The sequence below is a fragment of the Typopeltis vanoorti genome, chromosome 22 (assembly GCF_054136105.1).
Source record: "Typopeltis vanoorti isolate ZY-2024b chromosome 22, IOZ_Tvanoo_1.0, whole genome shotgun sequence".
NCBI lineage: Eukaryota > Metazoa > Arthropoda > Arachnida > Uropygi > Thelyphonidae > Typopeltis > Typopeltis vanoorti.
This window is the reverse complement of record NC_143570.1, coordinates 92,612,753-92,632,508: the sequence shown is the minus strand read 5'-3', so window position 1 is coordinate 92,632,508 and position 19,756 is coordinate 92,612,753. Positions and strand designations below refer to the sequence as shown.

At 37.3% G+C, this 19,756-nt stretch overlaps 1 protein-coding gene across 2 annotated transcripts in view; it reads right to left on the bottom strand.

Moving 5' to 3' along the window:
* The window catches only part of LOC150094569 (integrin alpha-9-like), an 806,800-nt gene that overhangs the window by 133,109 nt on the left and 653,935 nt on the right, over window positions 1-19,756 (bottom strand). For both annotated transcript variants that reach the window (XM_090411876.1, XM_090411877.1), the window contains exon 23: window positions 1,175-1,324. In XM_090411876.1, coding sequence (XP_090268002.1) covers window positions 1,175-1,324 — 150 coding nt within the window. The remainder of the gene's footprint in view (window positions 1-1,174; window positions 1,325-19,756) is intronic.

Sequence of the window (19,756 nt, the reverse complement as noted above, 5' to 3'; positions counted from 1 at the left end):
TGAATAACTATAAAAAAATGACTAAAATAATTGCAAATAAAATAGTATTGAACGTGCGTGAAACATGTAACACGTGTACAAGATTAGCTAGCTGTTGCTAAGGAACTTTCTGTAGTTTGTATTAAAGTTCATTTCTTTTGTTTTTAAGGATTTGATTGGGTTTTCCATATCACCAGCCTCCTCAAACAACACAAAATATGAGTAACATACCAATAGAATCTATTTGTAAACTACTAACATTTCCAAAAGACAACCACCCTTCCTATAAATATGCTGGAGCGTATAATATTCCATGCTTGTGTGGCTCTAGTTACATCGGACAGACTTCAAGAAGCCTTGAAATCAGGCAAAAAGAGCACATCGGTTATGTCAAAAACAACAGACAGGACATTTCTGGCCTATCGTCTCATTTCTCTACAACTAACCATGTCATCAAGTGGGACAAAAGTTGTTCCCCATACTTAGAGGAAGATTACCATTCAAGAATTTTCAAAGAAGCAGCCACAGTTGTCCGTTCTACTATCAACCTTAACAGAAATCAAGGCCTAATACTCCCAGAAATACGAAAAACCCTAATAAAATCCTTGAAAACAAAAGAATTGAACTTTAATACAAACTACAGAAAGTTCCTTAGCAACAGATAGTTAATCTTGTACACGCATTATGTGTTTCACGCACGTTCAATACTATTTTATTTGTAATTATTCTAGTCAGTTTTATAGTTACACATAATTGTGAGATTGTTTCAGCTTATATGTAAGTGCCCTGAAGACGGCAACAGTTAAAGTGTGGTGAAACTAGTTGGTTAAGTTAATAAATTGATTAACACTTGATCTGTAAACCAAAAATAATAACATTGATGAAATTTTTCGTTATATGGAAGGCGGGGAGAGAACACGGGAGCATCCATGGAAGTTAAGGTTGTTCTCAGTTAAGAAAGGGGTAAGAGCTAGGTTTTTCTCTCAGTGAGTGAGTGGAATAATTTGCCCTTAGGGGCAGTGAGTGCATCTAGTGTAAATGAATTTAATGGAAGGTATGATAGCTGGGTTGGGTAATTTACAGCCTCCCTTGATGAGTCCTTGACTCCCTGAAGGTCTCAGATAATAATAATAAATACTTGATGTAATATACACCACCTTAAAATTTTATGCAAAAATAATTATGATCAACTCACCAAAATTGTGTCTGGTTCAGTTACATTTTCTCTGGTTATATTTATGATATTCTGATCATATGAACTTCCACAGTTGAAAGAATAGTTTTTGGATGTCATCAAAGTTGAAATTTCGCATGTTCCGGTAACTAAAGTTTTTGCAGTGTCAGTCTAAAATATAGGCAAATTTTTTTTTAGTAATTTTAAATTCATAATTACTATTTCGTGATTATCAAAAATTTATTTATTACTTTTTTTTTTTTTTTTCATTTTGTTAAAATTTTTTTTTGTAAAACAAGCATTTTAGAAACCAAATTTTAATAATTCAAATTTTATAAAAAAAAAAATTGAATTACATTCAAAGATTGGAGTCAAAAATTAAAAAAAAATAATCTACTGCATCAAATGTAAGGAATTGGGAATATATAATGCCTTCCGGTATATTGATATATTCAATATATGATAAGACAACTTATTATAAATTGGATATACCAATATTAACATATTGGTATATCCAATTTATGTTATGGATGCATGACATAATTTTTAGGATACTGTTTACAACATTGCTGCTTACAGATACACACACACACACACACACACACACACACACACACAAGGGTGGTCTGAAAAGTTCTTGGCCTCAACCATGGATGGCAACACTATCGGCAAGTTTTTTTTTTTTCTAAGTTAAGTACATCTGTCATAAGCATTCATGTGAAATTGCAAGTCATTCTATCAGGTAGTTTGTTTTATACAGCTGTCAGAAACAAAACTGTTGTCTGTATCACTTGAGGATAAAATTGAGTATTGCGTGGTTATAAAATTCTTTGTAAAAGAAGGTTTAACGCCAAAAGAAATTCATTCGAAGTTCATAAAAGTTTGAGCACTCTTCTCCTTAGTTTTCAACAACTAAGAAATGTACTGCCGAGTTTAAACGTGGCTGGTACAGCCACGTTTAAACTCGGAGATGATCCACTTGAAAGATGTCCAAATTTTGTAACAACACCAGAAATCATTGATCAAGTGCATGATATGGTATTGGATGACTAGTGAGCCAAAGTGCTTGAAATTGCTGAGACTACAGGCATTTCAAAAGAACATGTACGATATATTTTGCATGAAGAATTGCAAATGAAAAAGCTTTGCGCAAGATGGGTGCCGTGCTTGCTCGCAGCAGATCAAAAATGCACTCGCATGAAAATCTCTGAACAGTGCTTGAAGCATTTTAACAAGAATAAAACTGATTTTGTGGGTTGATTTATTACTATGGATGAGACTTGAATTCATCATTACACACTAGAATCCAAACAGCAGTCAAAACAGTGGACAGTAGCTGGTTGTTCAGCACCAAAGAAGACAAAGTCGGTTCCATCAGCAAGAAAGGTCATGGAATCGATGTTAAAGGCATTTTGTTTATTAATTATCTTGAAAATTGTAAAACAATAACCGGGGATTATTATTCCGATCTTTTAACCATACTAGATGAAAAAATTTGTGAGAAAAGACCTGGTTTGCAGAGGAAAAAAAATCATCTTTCATCAGGACAATGCACCTACCCACAAAGGTGTTTTGGCAATGGGAAAATTAAGTGATCTGCACTATGAATTGTTAGAACATCCACCCTAGATTTGGCTCCCTCTGACTTTTATCTCTTCCCAAAACTAAAACTCTTCCTTGTGTCAGTGTTTTTCTTCGAATCAAGAGGTGATTGCAGCTGTAGAGGGGTATTTTGCAGATCTTACTGAGAACCACTACAGGGATGGGATAATTTTTATTTATTTGTGTGGGGTTCCCCCTTTTCTCGACTTCGCCTTAGGACTGGTTGCACCCTCCTGATGAGGGATTAAATATATGACTGTAGCCTGTGTATGTTTGTTTATGGGGCCGGTTTGCCTGCTTGTCGGATGAAAAACTCCAGATAAACTGGGGAGAAAAACCTTGCTGTCCATGCCCAAGACCAGCTAACTTGACTATGGCTGAGAAAGATCCTTAACCTCAAGTCATGATGAGACAATGGCGCTGGAGCATCACTGGAATAGATGTATTAGTCTTAAAGGAGATTATGTTGAAAAGTAATAATTTTGAAATTATAAATTCGTTTTTTCATTGTTAGCCTGAAAACATTTTAGACCACCCTCATATATATCTGTAAAAGATTTTTTGTAGTACATAAACAAAATACAACAGTTGGCTTAATGCAAAACAAAAGATATAATGGTAATGAACAACTGTATGATACATTAAGGAACAAATCAAGAATAACTAAGTTAAATACTGACTAAACAATTTTGCTACTTTCTTTTATTTTCCATGTGTACAAGTTTTGTAAATGCAGCATAACAATAGATCTTCTTTCCTTACAGTACCATTGATACCAACATTTAAATAATCAAACCCTCAGTTAGTCAATCCTTGAATGGTTAACAAGTCATATGAATTGAAATAGTGATACAAAGCTGTTATGCTCATGTTAAGTATACCCTCAGCAAATCAATCAAATCAAATATAAAGTGAATGGATAACTGAGTTCATCAATGAGAGCTGTTAAAAAAAAATAAGAGTTAGTAGTGTGTGTTGGGATTAATGTGTTTGTTTTGTTACCCATACAGGTTTTTAAGTTTGATATGTTGAAAGCGAAGGTTTTTAGTATGATAGGTGTGGTTTTCATATAAATTCATTGTCTCTGTTGGATCCATTTGTGATCGTATTCGTCACTGTGGCTGTCAGATTTACCACACTGTCACCTAGTCCATCACCATTTAAAAGTTACATTATTTGTAGTTAAGCTAATGATTTCATAATGTTTCATAATGTTCAAGTGTTTTGATCTTGAGATTCAACAGCACTGGAGATACTGCTTCATAAGTGTTAACTTATGGATACCAATAGCATATTAGAGGGAGAAAAGAATGTGAAAGATGTGTTTATAGATTTTATCTTGTGCAGCATGGCAGAGAGATGTTTCGTCTGGTGAATGTGACTGGTGAATAAATGTCAGACAAAGCATCTCTCTCTCTCTACCACAGTGCTCAAGGTCAAATCCATAAACAAATCTTAAACAGGATATGTGGAGAGAAAGAAATAGAACTACTGAGAAAGGAGATGGAAGGCAAGAAGACAGAGTTGGCAAGGATGAAAGAAACAAGGCTGGAGAGGTAGGCTAATGTAAAGAGAATGAGAGTAGGTGTGAAGAAAGGCAGAAGAGAGCAAGGGAAAGAATGAGAATGATAAGGAAAAACAGGAAATTGGAGAATATTGTGGGGTGGGGGATAAAAAAGAGAAAGATATTGGAAGCAGAAAGGGTCAGAGATGCCAGTGAGAGAAGAATGAATCTGTTCAGAGTGTCACGTATATGGATTCAGAGAGTGTGTGTGTGTGAGAGCAGAGAACTAGAGGAGTGCTTTCCAGAAGGAATGATAAAGTATGGCATGGAGCAAGGAAAGAATGCAAAGGAGATGACAGTGATGGTTGACACAGATGCCCGAGAGGTATCTGTGCCAACCATTACTTGAATCATGTATCAAGAGATTTCAGATTGATGTTAGGAATACTGCAGCAGCAATGTGTCAGGGAGAAGATAGTGTGCTGCCGTAGTATGATAATGCAGAGTGGAGGAGAACTCTCATAATGAATGAGAAGACAATGTGCAGGAAGCGACATCTGAAACATGTACTTGCATGGAGTACATTTGAAGATAGCTGTATGCAAGAGATGAATTACATATGAACTCAGAAGTATGCAGTTTTCTGGGAAAATTAGTGTGCTAGGGTAGGGTGTCGTGACGTTCTATTTTCATGTTATGTTCTAAATCCGCCATCTTGGTTCAAGTCACTGTTATCAATATAACACTTAATCGCAAATTGATCACCGATCCAAAAGTAGAGAAATTTATAATTATACTGCGCCACTCTATTTTCAGATTAGTCTATATAAAATAGTAGGATCAATTCTTAATTAAGTTAGCAGTCTTCTCATTAGGACGAATCATTTATTATTATTCTTCTTGGGGCACCCGCAAGATTCGAATTTTTATGAACGGTGCAATAAAAAGGAATTCAGGCAAACACAATAATTAGATTAACAAAATAAAACATTTAATATAAGCTATATGACATATACATAAATTCTACCTCTAATTTTAAACAATACAATAAAGTTAATTATTAGGTCAAGTCAATCACATTAGTTCAATCTTCCAAACATTACATACACTTTCTTAGTTTCTGAGTCACAAAATTCCTACACTTAATTAAACACAATAGAACTTCCCATCTGAATGGTTTCCATACAGTTCTCAGCTAAGCTATACACTTAAAGAACACCGCAGGCACTAATTGCTGTAAATATCTCTCAACAACTCTTATTTTCAAATTCTCATCCGTAAAGAATTTCCACAGTTAAAGTTAGGTTAAATGTAGCGTAACTAATATTCAATTCTTCATACATTGAAAATGATCAATATGTCAGTGCTTACCAGAAACAGTTCCTAGTACATCAATTACGTTGCGAATAACTTTCAAAATATATTTGTTGCACTTAAGAACACATTATAAGACTTCTCCGCAGTTATAACTAAAACACTATTAATCACGCTTCACGACTATGGATATCAACTGTAAGGTACTTGATTATCCTTGTTACCACTCATTAAATAATTAAACACTGTGCAGTTCTGCTTAGGGCGATTTAGAATTAAGTCGCAATTCTAGATTAACTGGGTTTAATCAGAATTCTTCACTGAACGTCCAGTTTCTTCATATTATCTGATTGCGGCATTAAATTCCTTTAATTATCACTGCCGACTTTACTTTCAGCTAACTATAAAATTCACTTCGTCTTTTTTCGCTTATAATTATTATCCCGCCCTTGAGAACTTTTTATTTACTTCCACCTCTCTAGTTTATACCCTTGCTTCCTTTCACCTCAAAATTTCCGTTCCAACTCTCTCTTGTTACCTCTATATATATTTTTTTATTATCTTTGTCCTAGCTCATGCTCTGTTCCACTCGCGCTCGCTTCTTCGTGCGTCTCCATGACAACAAATAAAATATAAAATTGAGCTATTGCATAACTCTAAACTTCTATAACAGAAATAAATAGACACTATTTACATTTCAATTAATACGCAGTTAAATTACAAATATAAGTTCTTACAATATTGACAAAATAATAAATAAAACAGCTTAATAATATTTAATACAGTATTTTCATTATTAATACATATATCTTTGATTAATTAATTTAATATTAGACAACATTAAGGTAGTTATATGAATATTTAATTGTAAAATAAGTGATTTACATTAAATAATATTTACAAGTTTTGCCTATGTGATGGAAGATCATGTTGGATTCTGAAACAAATAATAATTACTCTAATCTCTACATAATCAGAATCCAACAAGGGAAACTAGAATTGCAAGGAAAGAATAGCAGGAATGGATTCATGTTGGGGATAGTGGCTTGAGAAATGAGAGAGAGCATACTATATTGTAGCACAAGGTAGCATTATGTAGATAGTAATAATAGCTACATGAACACTGGCAATGCAGTGGTCTTTTAAATGCCAGAAGCAGGAGGAGTGAAAGGGATGAGTTTGCACTGATTGCCTCTCCAAAGGTTCTCAGCAAAAATGGGTTAACTGAGCAGGATGTTCCAGCAGGGATATAAATTGAAGAGTATACCATATTTTGGGAAGATAAAGAAGGCAAACATAGTAATAGATTCTTACTCATGATAAGAGGTGAATTGTACCATCGAGAGCAGGAATGATACTAATGACTTTGGTCAGAGGTACAAGCTTATAGGTAAAGATAAATTAGTTTGTCTTTAATGTGTAATCACTTTAGGGAACTTCAACTATAGAAATATAAATTGTGCAGAGGAGGCAGCTTATCGTATTAATAGAACTGAATTTTTAGACTACCTCGGAGACAAATGTCTCAGGCAATATGTCATGGAGGGTACACAAGGATCAAGAGTTTTGGACTTAGTCATAGCATCAGAGGATTTGATTGTGACTGAGATGTATACTTGCTTCCAGTTGGTAAAAATGTAGTCCTGACTTGGAGGATGAATAAGCATATGTCAATGTGCTTATTCATCCTTCAAGTATGTGGCTTTATAAAGAAGCATTATAAGTCACTATAGCAAACTTAGAACCCAGCAATACAATGGACGGAAGAATTTGAAGGAAGAAGGGATCAGTAGTGCTTGGGAGATAATTAAGAAAAAAAAATCATTAACAGAAATGGAAAATTGTATACCTCAAGTGATGAAAGAGAAAGCAATTTATAGCCAAATGGATGATCAGAGAAATTAAAAGAAATTGTAGATGAAAAAGAGAGAGAGAGAGGTGGAGAAGAGAGCTGCATGAGAGAAGACTAGTGTTGCATTCCAAGGAGAATCCCAAAGAGTTTTTTTTTTTTTTGCTGTGTCCAGTAGGAGGGAAAAATGATTATGGACAGATGTGACTCAGATGACCAATGAAGATAACATAGGGGAGTTGTTTAATAATCATTTTATTAAACTGTTCCATCTTTGTAAAGTCATCAAGGGCTCACTTTAGTGAGTATGGGCATGGCAAACTCAAGGTACCTGATGCTGGACCATGCCTTACTTTGTGTAATATACATCTGTTATATTATCTGTAGACTAGTCCCTCCCCTGATTTCTTTCCTTCTTGCTCCTTTCACCCCAATGCTATTAGAGTATTTGAGGGCTAGGGGTGAATCTTTCCTATTTGCTATTTCATTTCATCTTGCGCAGTGGGAGTCTTCCTCACCTAGTAGGCAGAAGTCCTAACCCACCTGGCCAACGTGGGATGAATTAGGGAACAAACTTTCCCGGATATGTGGAAAGGGTCTCTGCAACCCTACCACTTTTATTCTTGCAGTGACTTCACTCCAAAATGCTACTATGGTTGCGCCATATAATACATCTCATGCTAAAGTTGCTGCTTCAGTTGTCACACAAAATATCAGAGCCGCATTCAGGGCTTAGGTAGAGGGCCCTGTTCAACAAGTATAATTAGTCTCCAACAAAAGTCAGTGATATTGTGAATGAAGAATACAGAAGGTATAGGATTAACTTAAAGGGGAATTTTACATAGGCACATAGATTGTTTGGGGTCTACAGGTGAGTACTTTTGAGACTGTAAAGAGATGGAGATGTGTAATATTGACATCCTGGGAATTACAGAAACCAGTTATAAAATGGAGAAGGTCACTTCAAAAGACGGGATGGTAAGCTAGTTGTTTACTCAGGAGGTCACTCAAAGCATCATGGGGTAGCTGTGATACCGAAGACATTTCAGGCAAGAACCCTTCTTGATTATAACCCTGTTAATGACAGGATACTTTGTATTAGACTTAAGGCTCATCTTACCAATGTGTCAATCGTGGTAGTTTATGCATTCCCACATGGATAGGCCTGATGATGAGAATGAGGAATTCTATGAAAACTTGAACTGTTTTGGACTGCTTACCAAGGAGAGAGATACACTTTACATCTTAGGGGACTTTAATGCAAAAGTGGGAAGGAGTATGAAAGTTAGGCATGGTGTGGCATGTTTAGTCTATGTGAACATAACACCCATGGTGAAAGACTGTTGGTATTTACCCAAGTTAACAGATTAGTTATTACCAATATCTGCTTCCAGAAACATCCATGACTGACCTCTACTTCTCCCTTCTACAGGTTAGGCCTATTGTCCTGTTACAGCGTAACAGGACAATAGTCCTAATATGACTCCCTTATAAGTCATACCCATCCCGAGGATAAGGTGATTAGTCCTATGCCTCCCAGTATATTCTATGGCTGTAACTGCGTGTGTTCACGGGACTGGTTTGCCTTCTTGCTGGAGGAAAAACTTCAAATAAACTGGAGAGAAAAATCCTGCTGTTCATGCCCAAGACTGGCTAACTTGGCTATGCCTGAGAAAGATAATTAAGCTCCTCACATTGGCGACAGGAATCGAACCCAGGACACTCCTTTCCCAAGCATGTGGTTGCAAAGCGCACAGCCACTAGGCTAACTGTGCAGACCTATACTTGGACATCTAACATTGATAGGTCAAGGCACTAGATTGATTACATCCTAGCTCTCCAGTGGTGGAAGACAAGCATTTCTGATATGCATAATTGTCCTGGAGCAAAATGTGGTACAGACCATCAGCTAGTAAGAGCCAAAGTAGGACTAAGATTATGAAAACTTCCAAGTCAGGCGCATCCCACTAGATTGGATGTTAGAGTAATTCCTAGAGGGTTCACAGAAGAAATATCAACTCTGTTGAATGATTTTTTGGAGACTAGTTAGGTGAACTCGCCAGAAACGCTTTGGGAAGGAGTCAAGGTGATAATGCAGGATACAGCCTAGAAGTATATCAGGACAATAAAAAGACCAAGACACCCATGGATATCAAATTAAACATGGGTGCTAATCGAAAGAAGGCAGAAAAACGAAGAGACGCAGGAACTGAAGAATACAAGATATTACATAGAGAAGTCAGAAGAGCCATCAAGCAGGACAAGGAAAAGTTCTATACTAATAAATGTGAAGAAAGAGTTCCAGATGAGGAGGCACAATTATAAAAGGATGTTTTATTAGTTCGTGACTTAAAGCACAAGTTTAAGCTTAAATTGAATGTCATCAAAGACATGAATGGAGCATTACTAACAGAAGACTTGGAAATCAAAAACAGATGGAAAGAATTACTATTACTATTATTATGGGCAACTCCAGGGAGTCATTAGACTCATCGAGGGAGGCCCCAAATCATATTCATCACAACTATTTCACATTCATACAGTATCTATCATACCTCGCCTTAAACTCATTCACTGTCACAGCATCCACCACAGACTCAGGGAGCGCATTCCACTCATTCACTACTCTAAAAGTAAAGAACCCAGCTCTAACACCTTACTAACCACACTTTTGCCCAGTTTCCATGGATGTCCCCTAGTCCTCCCACAACCAGCCCTGTTCTCAAAAATATCTTCTGAATTAATTTTATAGAAACCCTTCAGTAATTTGAATGTCTCAATCATATCTCCCCTTCTCCGCCTATCAACCAATTTTTGCAACCCACAAATCCTCAACCTGTTCTCATACGGTTCATTCCACAGACCTGCTATCATCTTGGTCACTCGCCTCTGGATCCTCTCCACCTCCTCCCCATCAAGAAGAAATATAGGTGACCAAATCTGAGCACAGTAGTCTAGATGGGGTCTTATCAAGGCTCGATACAGAGGAACAATAACCTGCTTGTCAACGTATTCTTCAGCAACCAAGTGATTTGATGAGCTGTTTTGGTCATTTTTGCAATGTGTCCCCTAAATTTCAATTCCTTATCTACCAACACTCCTAAATCTCGTGCCTCATCAATTTCCTGGAGCACGGTTCCACCAATGCAGTAAACTGCCGCCAATCTTTTCACCCCAAAATGCATAACCTTACATTTTGCCACATTAAACTGACATCCATTCTCCTTAGCCCAGACCTCCAATCTATCCAAATCATCCTGCAAAATTTTGACGTCATCTGCATTCACTATTGCCCTACCCAACTTCGCATCATCCGCAAACAAATGAACTGTTCCTCTCAGATCATTTCCTATATCATTTATGAACAAATTAAACAGCAGTGGTCCAAGAACAGATCCTTGTGGCACACCACTAGTCACAGGCCGTCTTGTGGACTCTACTCCCGAGTAAACCACTCTCTGATATCTCTCCGTCAACCACCCTCCTATCCATCTCACCAACCCTATGTCCATTCCCATATGCTGCAATTTACTGATTAGAATTCCACGTGGAATCCTGTCAAAGGCCTTGGCAAGGTCCTGTAGAATCACCGTAAAGAATGCTGTAAGGAACTGTACAGCAGAGTGGATAAAGAAAATGTGGAGCCCTCTCACCAGGAAAATTTTGATTTGGAACCTCCTCCACTTAGGCATGAAGTTGAAAGAGCAGTTAACAGCTGAACAGCAATAAAGCCCCAGGTTCAGATGAAATCCCAGCAGAGTTAATTAAGGCCACAGGGGACGGAAGGATAAGAGTGTTTCACAGATTGATTACAAGGATATGAGAGACAGGATCATGGCCTAGAGACTGGAAGAAGTCAGTTTTCATACCACTACATAAGAAAGGTGATATGAAGGAATGCAAGAATTATAGAATTATTAGTTTAATATCTCATGCAAGCAAAATTTTATTGAAGATCATGTTAAATAGGGTTGAGGCAGAGATGCCCGAGGAACAAGCAGGTTTTAGGAAAGGTAAGGGCACTAGAGATCAGATCCTTTACCTTAGACAGATCATAGAAAAACATAAAGAATTTAAACTCCCTCAGGTAATGCGTTTCTTAGACTACTCTAAGCTTTTGACTGTCTTTAGCATGTGAAACCGTGGGAAGTAATGAAACAAATGGGTTTTCCTCAACACACAAATTGGCTACACACAACACACAACACACAAATTGGCTATCAGGTTGATAGCCAATTTGTATAAGGAGCAAGAAGCCATGGTAAGAACAGGTGTTGGAATGACTGACTGGCTTCAAGTTGAAAAAGGAGTTAGGCAAGGGTGTTTATTTTCTCCTCACTTGTTTAGTATATATGCAGAGGACATCATGCGTTAAGCATTGGATGAACTCAGGACAGGAATTAGGATAGGAGGTAGATTGATCAGTAATCTGAGGTATGTTGATGATACAGTACTCCTTTGTAATGGCATGGAAGAACTAGGACCAATTCTTGACAAAGTTAACAAGATCAGTAATAACAGAGGACTTCAACTCAATCCTAGCAAGACAAAGATTATGGTTCTCAAAGGAAATACAGAGAAGCTCTTGAGAAACAATGGAGAAAGAATTGAGGAAGTCAGCAAGTTTGAGTACCTGGGATCCATTATTAATGTGAAGAATTGTTGTTCAGAAGAAGGTTAGGAATGGCTCAGTTAGAGACTTCTAAAATCTGGATGGATGGATTTATCTCCATGGGAACAAAGTTGAGGATTTTGGATGCAATTGTTTTTCCAACAACGACTTATGGATGTGAGACTTGGAACCTAAAGTAGTCAGATAAGAAACGGATATCTGCTTTTGAGATGTGGTGTTACAAAAGGCTGTTGAGGATATCATATACTGAAAGGCGTATAAATGAATGGGTGTTAGAAAAGATTAGTAGAACTTTAACACGTTCGCTGCCAACTACGAGTATACTCGTAGTGGGTAAACCTGTTTTACAAGCCAGCTACGAGTATACTCGTAGGACGCTTACCGCCGGGAACGAGATTATCGTACTGACCTTGAAGAAGTAAAACTGCTCGGCGTAGGGGAACAGACCATGCCAAAGTAGCGTGGCAGCGAACGTGTTAAGGCTCCTTAAGAATATTGACAGAAGAAAGTTAAAATATTTTGGACACATTGAAAGGATGGAAGGGGGCACTTCTCAGAACAGTAATAGAAGATAAAGTTCCTGGAAAAAGAGGCAGTGGCAGACCAATGAGATGGATGGATGGATGGGGTGTGTGTGTGTGTGTGGAGTGACTGATCTTCAGAGAGTTGAGGCCGCCAGAAAAGCAAACAGGACTACATGCCGAGGCCTGGTGTGGCACATCACTGAGCATTGGAGTGACCATACGGCATCTGTAGATGCCCAGTGAGTGAACATAGAGAGAGAACCTCAACAAATTTGGGTGCATCGGACTTCCCCAAATTTGGGAACATTAGCCCAACAGCCAAGACAACCCAATTTAGCCTGCTAGGGGGGCACCTTTAGCGCTCTAGGACCAACGCCAGTTGCCTTCTTCAGCCTCATTTGCTTGTTGTTAGTGCCTGCGTGCACATATCATAATTTTATGTTCCCAGAAGATGGCAATGTAACATTGCCGAAATATTGGAAGGTATTGATTAAAAAATTTTTAATTAATATTTTAGTATACATTGTCATTTCCTGAAAAATTTAAAGCCAAAGTCGTGAAGAATTTCAGATGAGGAGGCACAATTATAAAAGATGTTTTATTTAGATCATGATCTAAAGCACAAGTTTAAGCCCAAACTGAATGCCATCAAAGACAGGAATGGAGCATTACTAACAGAAGAATTGGAAATCAAAAACAGATGGAAAGAATACCGTGAAGAACTGTGCAATAGAGTGGATAAAGAAAATTTAGGAGCTTTCTCACCCGGAAAATTGCATATTGGAACTTCTTCCACTTAGGCATGAAGTTGCAAGAGCAGTTAAGCACCTTAGTAGCAATAAGGCTCCAGGTGTAGATGGAATCCCAGCAGAATTAAGGCTACAGGAAATGGAGGGATAAGAGTGTTTCATAGATTGATGACAAGGATATGGCAGACAGGATCATGGCCTAGAGACTGCAAGAAGTCTGTTTTTTTATATCGGTACATAAGGGAAATATGAAGGATTGCAAGAACTATAGAGCTATTAGTGTAATATCTTATAACAAGCAAGCTTTTATTGAAGATCATACTAAATAAGATTGAGGCTAAAGTTGAGACAGAGATGCCTAAGGAACAAGCAAGTTTTAGGAAAAATAAGGTTACCAAAGATCAGATTGCCTTAGACAGATCATAGAAAAGTATAAAGAATTTAGACTCCCTATGGTAATATGTTTCTTAGATTACTCTAAAGCTTTTGACTGTCTTCAGCATGTGAAAAACTGTTGGAAGTAATGAAAAAAATGGGTTTTCCCTCAATACACTATCAGGTTGATGGCTAATTTGCACAGAGCTATAAGCCATGGTAAGAACAGGTGTTGGATTAACTGAGTGGCTTAAGGTTGGAAAGGGAGTTAGGCAAGGATGTTTACTTTCTCCTCACTGGTTTAGTATATAGCATATTTCTTCATAAACAAAACTGTGCAATGGACACCCAATATCTGTAAAGTAGGCACATGGCAGATAGATTACACAATAGTGGCCAATTGTCTTAGGGTGCCATTTATTGGTGAAACAAATAATTAGAATTGAAACATTTCGATGCAGAGCAACTTCAGCTTTAATGTTTGTGAATTTTGGATAATCCTGTAGAATGAGATGGCAAAGTACACTCCTGATTAAGTCAAGTCACCCTATTATAAAATGTAACCAGGATAAAAAAAAGCTAACTCTCTCCTTGACAAACCCACACTGCTCAGTTCAAAGATTTCCATTCTCATCAATCAGGTGTGTATTCCATCTCTAAACCTTCACTATTATACCAGTAGTTGGATACCACTGACTTGGATTCTCACTTGTGCAGTAGCAATATTTTCTCTTTTACCACTCTTCTAGGACCGTTTCTGTTGTCAGATCAGACTCTAGTTGAATAACCAAGTCCAAAGCACAGCCAGCTCTTTTGTACATTCCCTTAATGGATGTGGTGATATCTCATCCAGTCTCACAGCTGTATTACTATCAAGGTTACTTGAACGTAACCTTGATAGTAATACTATAAAGGTAAAATTCTAAATGCTTCCCATTCTTGAACTATAAGTCTTCTGTCCTCCTTCCTATTGTTATTCAACACTTGTTCACCTCCTTACAAGAAATATTCGGTTCACCTTGTTCACCTCCTTACAAGAAACATTTCCACTATACTTGGTCCCATCTTCAGGAACTAAAGTCAGATCTCCATATTCACTTTCTTCTACTAACATTAATGTAGAATTCTCTGTTATTTCTTTTATGCTTCAGCCAATCTCTCCTGCCTTGTACTCCTCATGCTACTGAGATGCCCTGTTCTCTACATCTTTTCCATAACATTCCCTTTCTCAGAAGCTTCTGTATAATTCCATGGTAAAGCCATTTCACCTCCACTTTATTTATCCTCTTAACCTTAGGAATACAATCAGACATTCCCATAAGTAACCGATTTAAGATAAAGTCCCAGATACTGCTTGTTTCTCTCTTCTTCTTCAGCTGTCAAGCCACAACATGTCACCAGTCCATTTCCTTAATTTATCACAGTCCCCTACTCTGTAATTCCACACATCTCTTTTATTCAATGAAGCTTGTATCTGCCTCGCCACTCCCCACATAAAAACCACTCAAATACTCTCCCCAACTGGTGGCATCATGGTGATATTTTATCATTCTCTTATCATGATTAAATCCAACAGTTGTGTCCCATGTGTTCTTTCAACAGCCTCTGCCTAAGGTTGAATTCTTTGATCTTCTTAGGGAAAACTATCTCCTTACATTATTTCCTCCTTTTTATCAATGCTTTCAAAATCATCCATTATTATTATCCTCCTGTCATTCACCAGTCTCATTTGCCTAAACATATAAATCATCTCCTGCTATATTTCCTGGTCTGCAGCAACATCTAATGGTCTAAAATTTATGCTTAACCTAACGACACACCAAATGGCCTCCAAGTCATTATGCTATAACCTATTCCACGAGTATGTTATCTTCTTTTAACTACAACTCAGTGACACCAGTGATCTGCATACTGACTAACTGTATCCAACTTAGAATCTCTTGATTTTGACCTCCTCTGGTTAAAAATATCTCTTTGTAGAGTTTGTTTACCATCTAATATGCTCTAATAACGTGGCATTGCTCTTAGCTCGATTTCCTTCAGTCATCTTCCTCGAGGATTTCAATGTTTATAACACTGCTGCTTCTCTCTACCAACTGCACAAATCAAGCAGGTAAAGATGCTGAGACTAAGTGAAGAGATCCTAGATATCTTTCTTACTACTGACCAATCTAAGCACATTGTGAATATTGTCTGTCCTCTGGAAAATTCAAACCACGATCTCTCCACAATCATGGAGCAACATGTACACAATGAGCCAATCTCATCCACATGCATGGCAACTTTGCAATTTCTATGTCTCATTCCTTTGGTTGGATTATTATTTCTACCCTTTTGATCCTATTCACTGAATGTATCACTGAAATAATTCTCATTGGTAATTATTGGTATTAGGGGTAGGAATTAAAGGTGGAATGGGTAACTTGTTTCCCATTCCACTCTTACTTCCTGTCCCTATTTAATCCTTGTTTTCCAAAATGTATACCAATGTTGTACCAGAAAAAAAATGAGCATACTGTTATTGGCTTTCATCAAAAACTCCATCTTCCTTAATTGCTTATACCAGTCTTACAACTGCAAGAAAATTATTAACACTTTAAAACTGATTTTGAAAGAGCTGAAAATGAAATGACACAGGAAATTCATGAACAACTAACAACTTTAAACTTGAAAAATAAGAACTGTACAGTACAATGGATACCAGCTCATGTAAATATTGAAGGCAATGAGAGAGCAGAGAGACTAACCAAAGAAGCAAGATACTTGCCTCAAAAATTACATCTACTATCACTAATTGATGCTAACTCTGATGCCAAAATAAGATTGACAAAACAAACTATCAAGATGAAGAATGAAATGAGTGAAATTAATGAAAATAGAGAAATAACCACAATCATCACCAGACAAAGGATGGAACGTTTTAAAGGCATGAAAATTCAGCCGGACAGTACTAGAAGCTATGAAACATGCAAGAACTGTCCAGGAGTTGAACTAACAACTGCCCATATCTATTCTTGTTCAGCAATTGCTGCTGCTCTACAGAAAATTGACAATAACTCTATAGAAAAACTCTACTCTATCAAAGATCAACAGAAATTGCCAAATCAGTTCTACAGGCCCAAAGACATATCTAGAAGCTCTTCAATGGACTCAACAACCTGCTCTCTGTACAAATCACGACTTCATTCAACTAAATACTCTCCACATGTGGAGTATTGCCCATAAGAAGTTATGCTAAAAATGCTCAGTTAAGTACAGAAAACAGTAGTTGGATTATTAAATGATCTCTCTCTCTCTCTGACAACCTCGCTCACTTTCATAGACATGCAGTCTCCATTGCTTGCATCTTCTACAAATACTTCCATGGACATCATTCAAATGAACTGGAATAGCTAATTCTCCTACTGTTAAATCAACTGAAAAATGTACAGCATCTATTCAACACTCTTTCACAGTTCAATTCCAAATGCACAAGTCAAATTTTTTATCTTTCCATTGTTGCTCTCTGAAACAATGTTCGTCTTAAGTGTTTCCCAAGGAATACAGTCCATGAATCTTCAAACGTGAATACGTTTCTTTTTGGCATCCACAGAATTAATGTACTATAGGTTTACCAAATCTCTTGTGTACAAGATCATAATAAAAAAAAAAACTCCGAGAAGAATTAGAGGTATCATGTTCACATAACTAGTATGGAAAATAAGATACTGATATAAATAATGATTCTATCATGCTATATTCAGGCAAAAGTAATAAGGGAAAGGAAAGAGTTTAGTGTTGATGCTGACTACCACAGTAGCCAGAATCAGATTTTGTTCTTGCAAGTTGCAAGAGTAACTTAAAATAAGTTCATGCAACTAGTTATATTATGGACAAATTGAGAAATCTGATTTAGTGAATGCTACCTGCCACCAAAACTATATCTCAAGTCTAGTTGATCGTGTCTTGGATGCCTTGCCAGAATCAGAATATGACTATGCGTCACTTTGACTAATATAAACTTGAAAGATTTTTCTCTAAAATAGCAGCATATTTAAAAAAAAAAAAAAAAAAAAAAAAAAAAAAAAAAAAAAAAAAAATCTAAATATGAAGGTGGTAAGCTTCCCAAGATTTGAGAAACCTAATCCTTTCTCTAGCTACCAGGCACTCAGATATTCTTAGAACTATCTTATTATTATTATTATTCAGGCCTCCATGGAGTCAAGAGACTCATCGTGGGAGTTCCTTCCTAGGAAACATAGTATGTTATAACACTCCTTGAACTCATTGACCATTCTTGCTGTCACTACTCTATTAGGCAATCTATTCCACAGTTCAACCACCCTCCACACAAAGAAACCACTCCTCACCCTCTTGCTCACAGCTTCCTTTCGTAACTTCCAGGGCAATCCTCTGTGTTACCTTCACCATCTTTGCGATATGCTTTGTGAATTTCAGTTTTCTATCAATCATCACCCCCAGCTCTCTCGTCTCCCCTACTTCCTCCAATACAGCTCCTCCAGTTGAGTATGCAGCCTCCCATCGATGTATCCCAAACTTTAAGATTACATTTTCCTGTATTAAACTGATACCCTTATTCATTTGCCCATTTTCCAGTTTATTCAACTCTCGAAGGGTTGCCACATCTGCACTATTACTAATAATCCTGCCCAGCTTAACATTATCTGCAAACAACTGAATATCCCCTTGCAATCCATTGACAATGTCATTGATATAAAGGTTAAACAATATAGGTCCCAGTACTGAGCCCAGTGGAACCCCACTTGTAACCTTCTGCCTCCTTGATATTGCCCCACCATACACAACTGTCTGATACTATCAGACAGCCAATCCTGAATCTAGTTGACTAACCCAATATCTAAATCCATGTGCTGCAACTTAAGTATCAGCTTACTATGTTACTGCTTCAATACCTATTATTATTCCCCTATCCAATGCCTTTGCAAAATCCAAAAAAATGGCAGTATATGCCTTTCCCTCATCAACTGATCTTCTCACTTTATAAAAGGCAATCATATTACTAAAGCAAGAGCACTCCCTTAACAAATCCATGTCGATTCTCACAGATAACATTATCCTCATCTGCCATTTCTCCAAGACCTTAACAACTACTGTTGACACACAAACCAGCTTATAATTAGACACTCAAGTCTGCTACTGCCTTTATGCAATGGCACTATCTTACCTTCCTTCCATTCCGTGAGTACCTTTCCCATAGTCAGACGTTCGTTGAAAAGCCAGGTCAACGGAGCTGTCAGTGCTTTAGCACATTCTCTCAAAATCGGTGGTGAAATACCATCCAGAATACTCAGTATTTGGAACACACACACTCTCCTCTAAACCTCGAACCTGCCCTACCACTCTAGTATTAAAACCTATTTCTCCAGGATGAAATACTCCAATAAAGTGCTCATTGAACAACTCCATATGTCCTCTGCATCAGTCACGCTATTCCCATTTTTATCCCACAATGTCATTCTTTCACAATCATTTCTCCTCCTTGTGGCCACATAGTTAAAACATTCCCTAGGATTTTCTTTGGATCTTAATGCCAATTTCTTCTCATATTCTAGTTTTGCCTTCCTCACCATACTAGTCACACTCCTGGCCTGAGTCTTATATTCCTCATGCATCTGCTCTCCACCCCTCTTCTTATATCTCTTCCATAATCTCTTTTAAACCTGTAGTTTCTGTTTGATATTGTTTGTCATCCACTTTACACCAAATTGTGTTCTCTTCTTCACTCATGGAATACATCTTACTATTGCTGCTAACAAATATTCCTTCACAATTTCCCAAGCAGTAATGATTCCAATTACGCTTGGGAAAATTCACGCTTCCAATTCCTCCCTCCATGGAACTGTCCCAAGTTGATATCTAAGACTATTATAATCACCCATCTTATAATTCCACATACATTCCCTTTGCTTTGATACTCCTACATGTCTATTCATCTTCCAAGTCAAAACCACATGGTCACTCTCTCTCCAACTGGTGGGAGAGATGTCATCTCAGTTATTATCAGCTCTTCTGATGCTATGACCAAAGCCCAA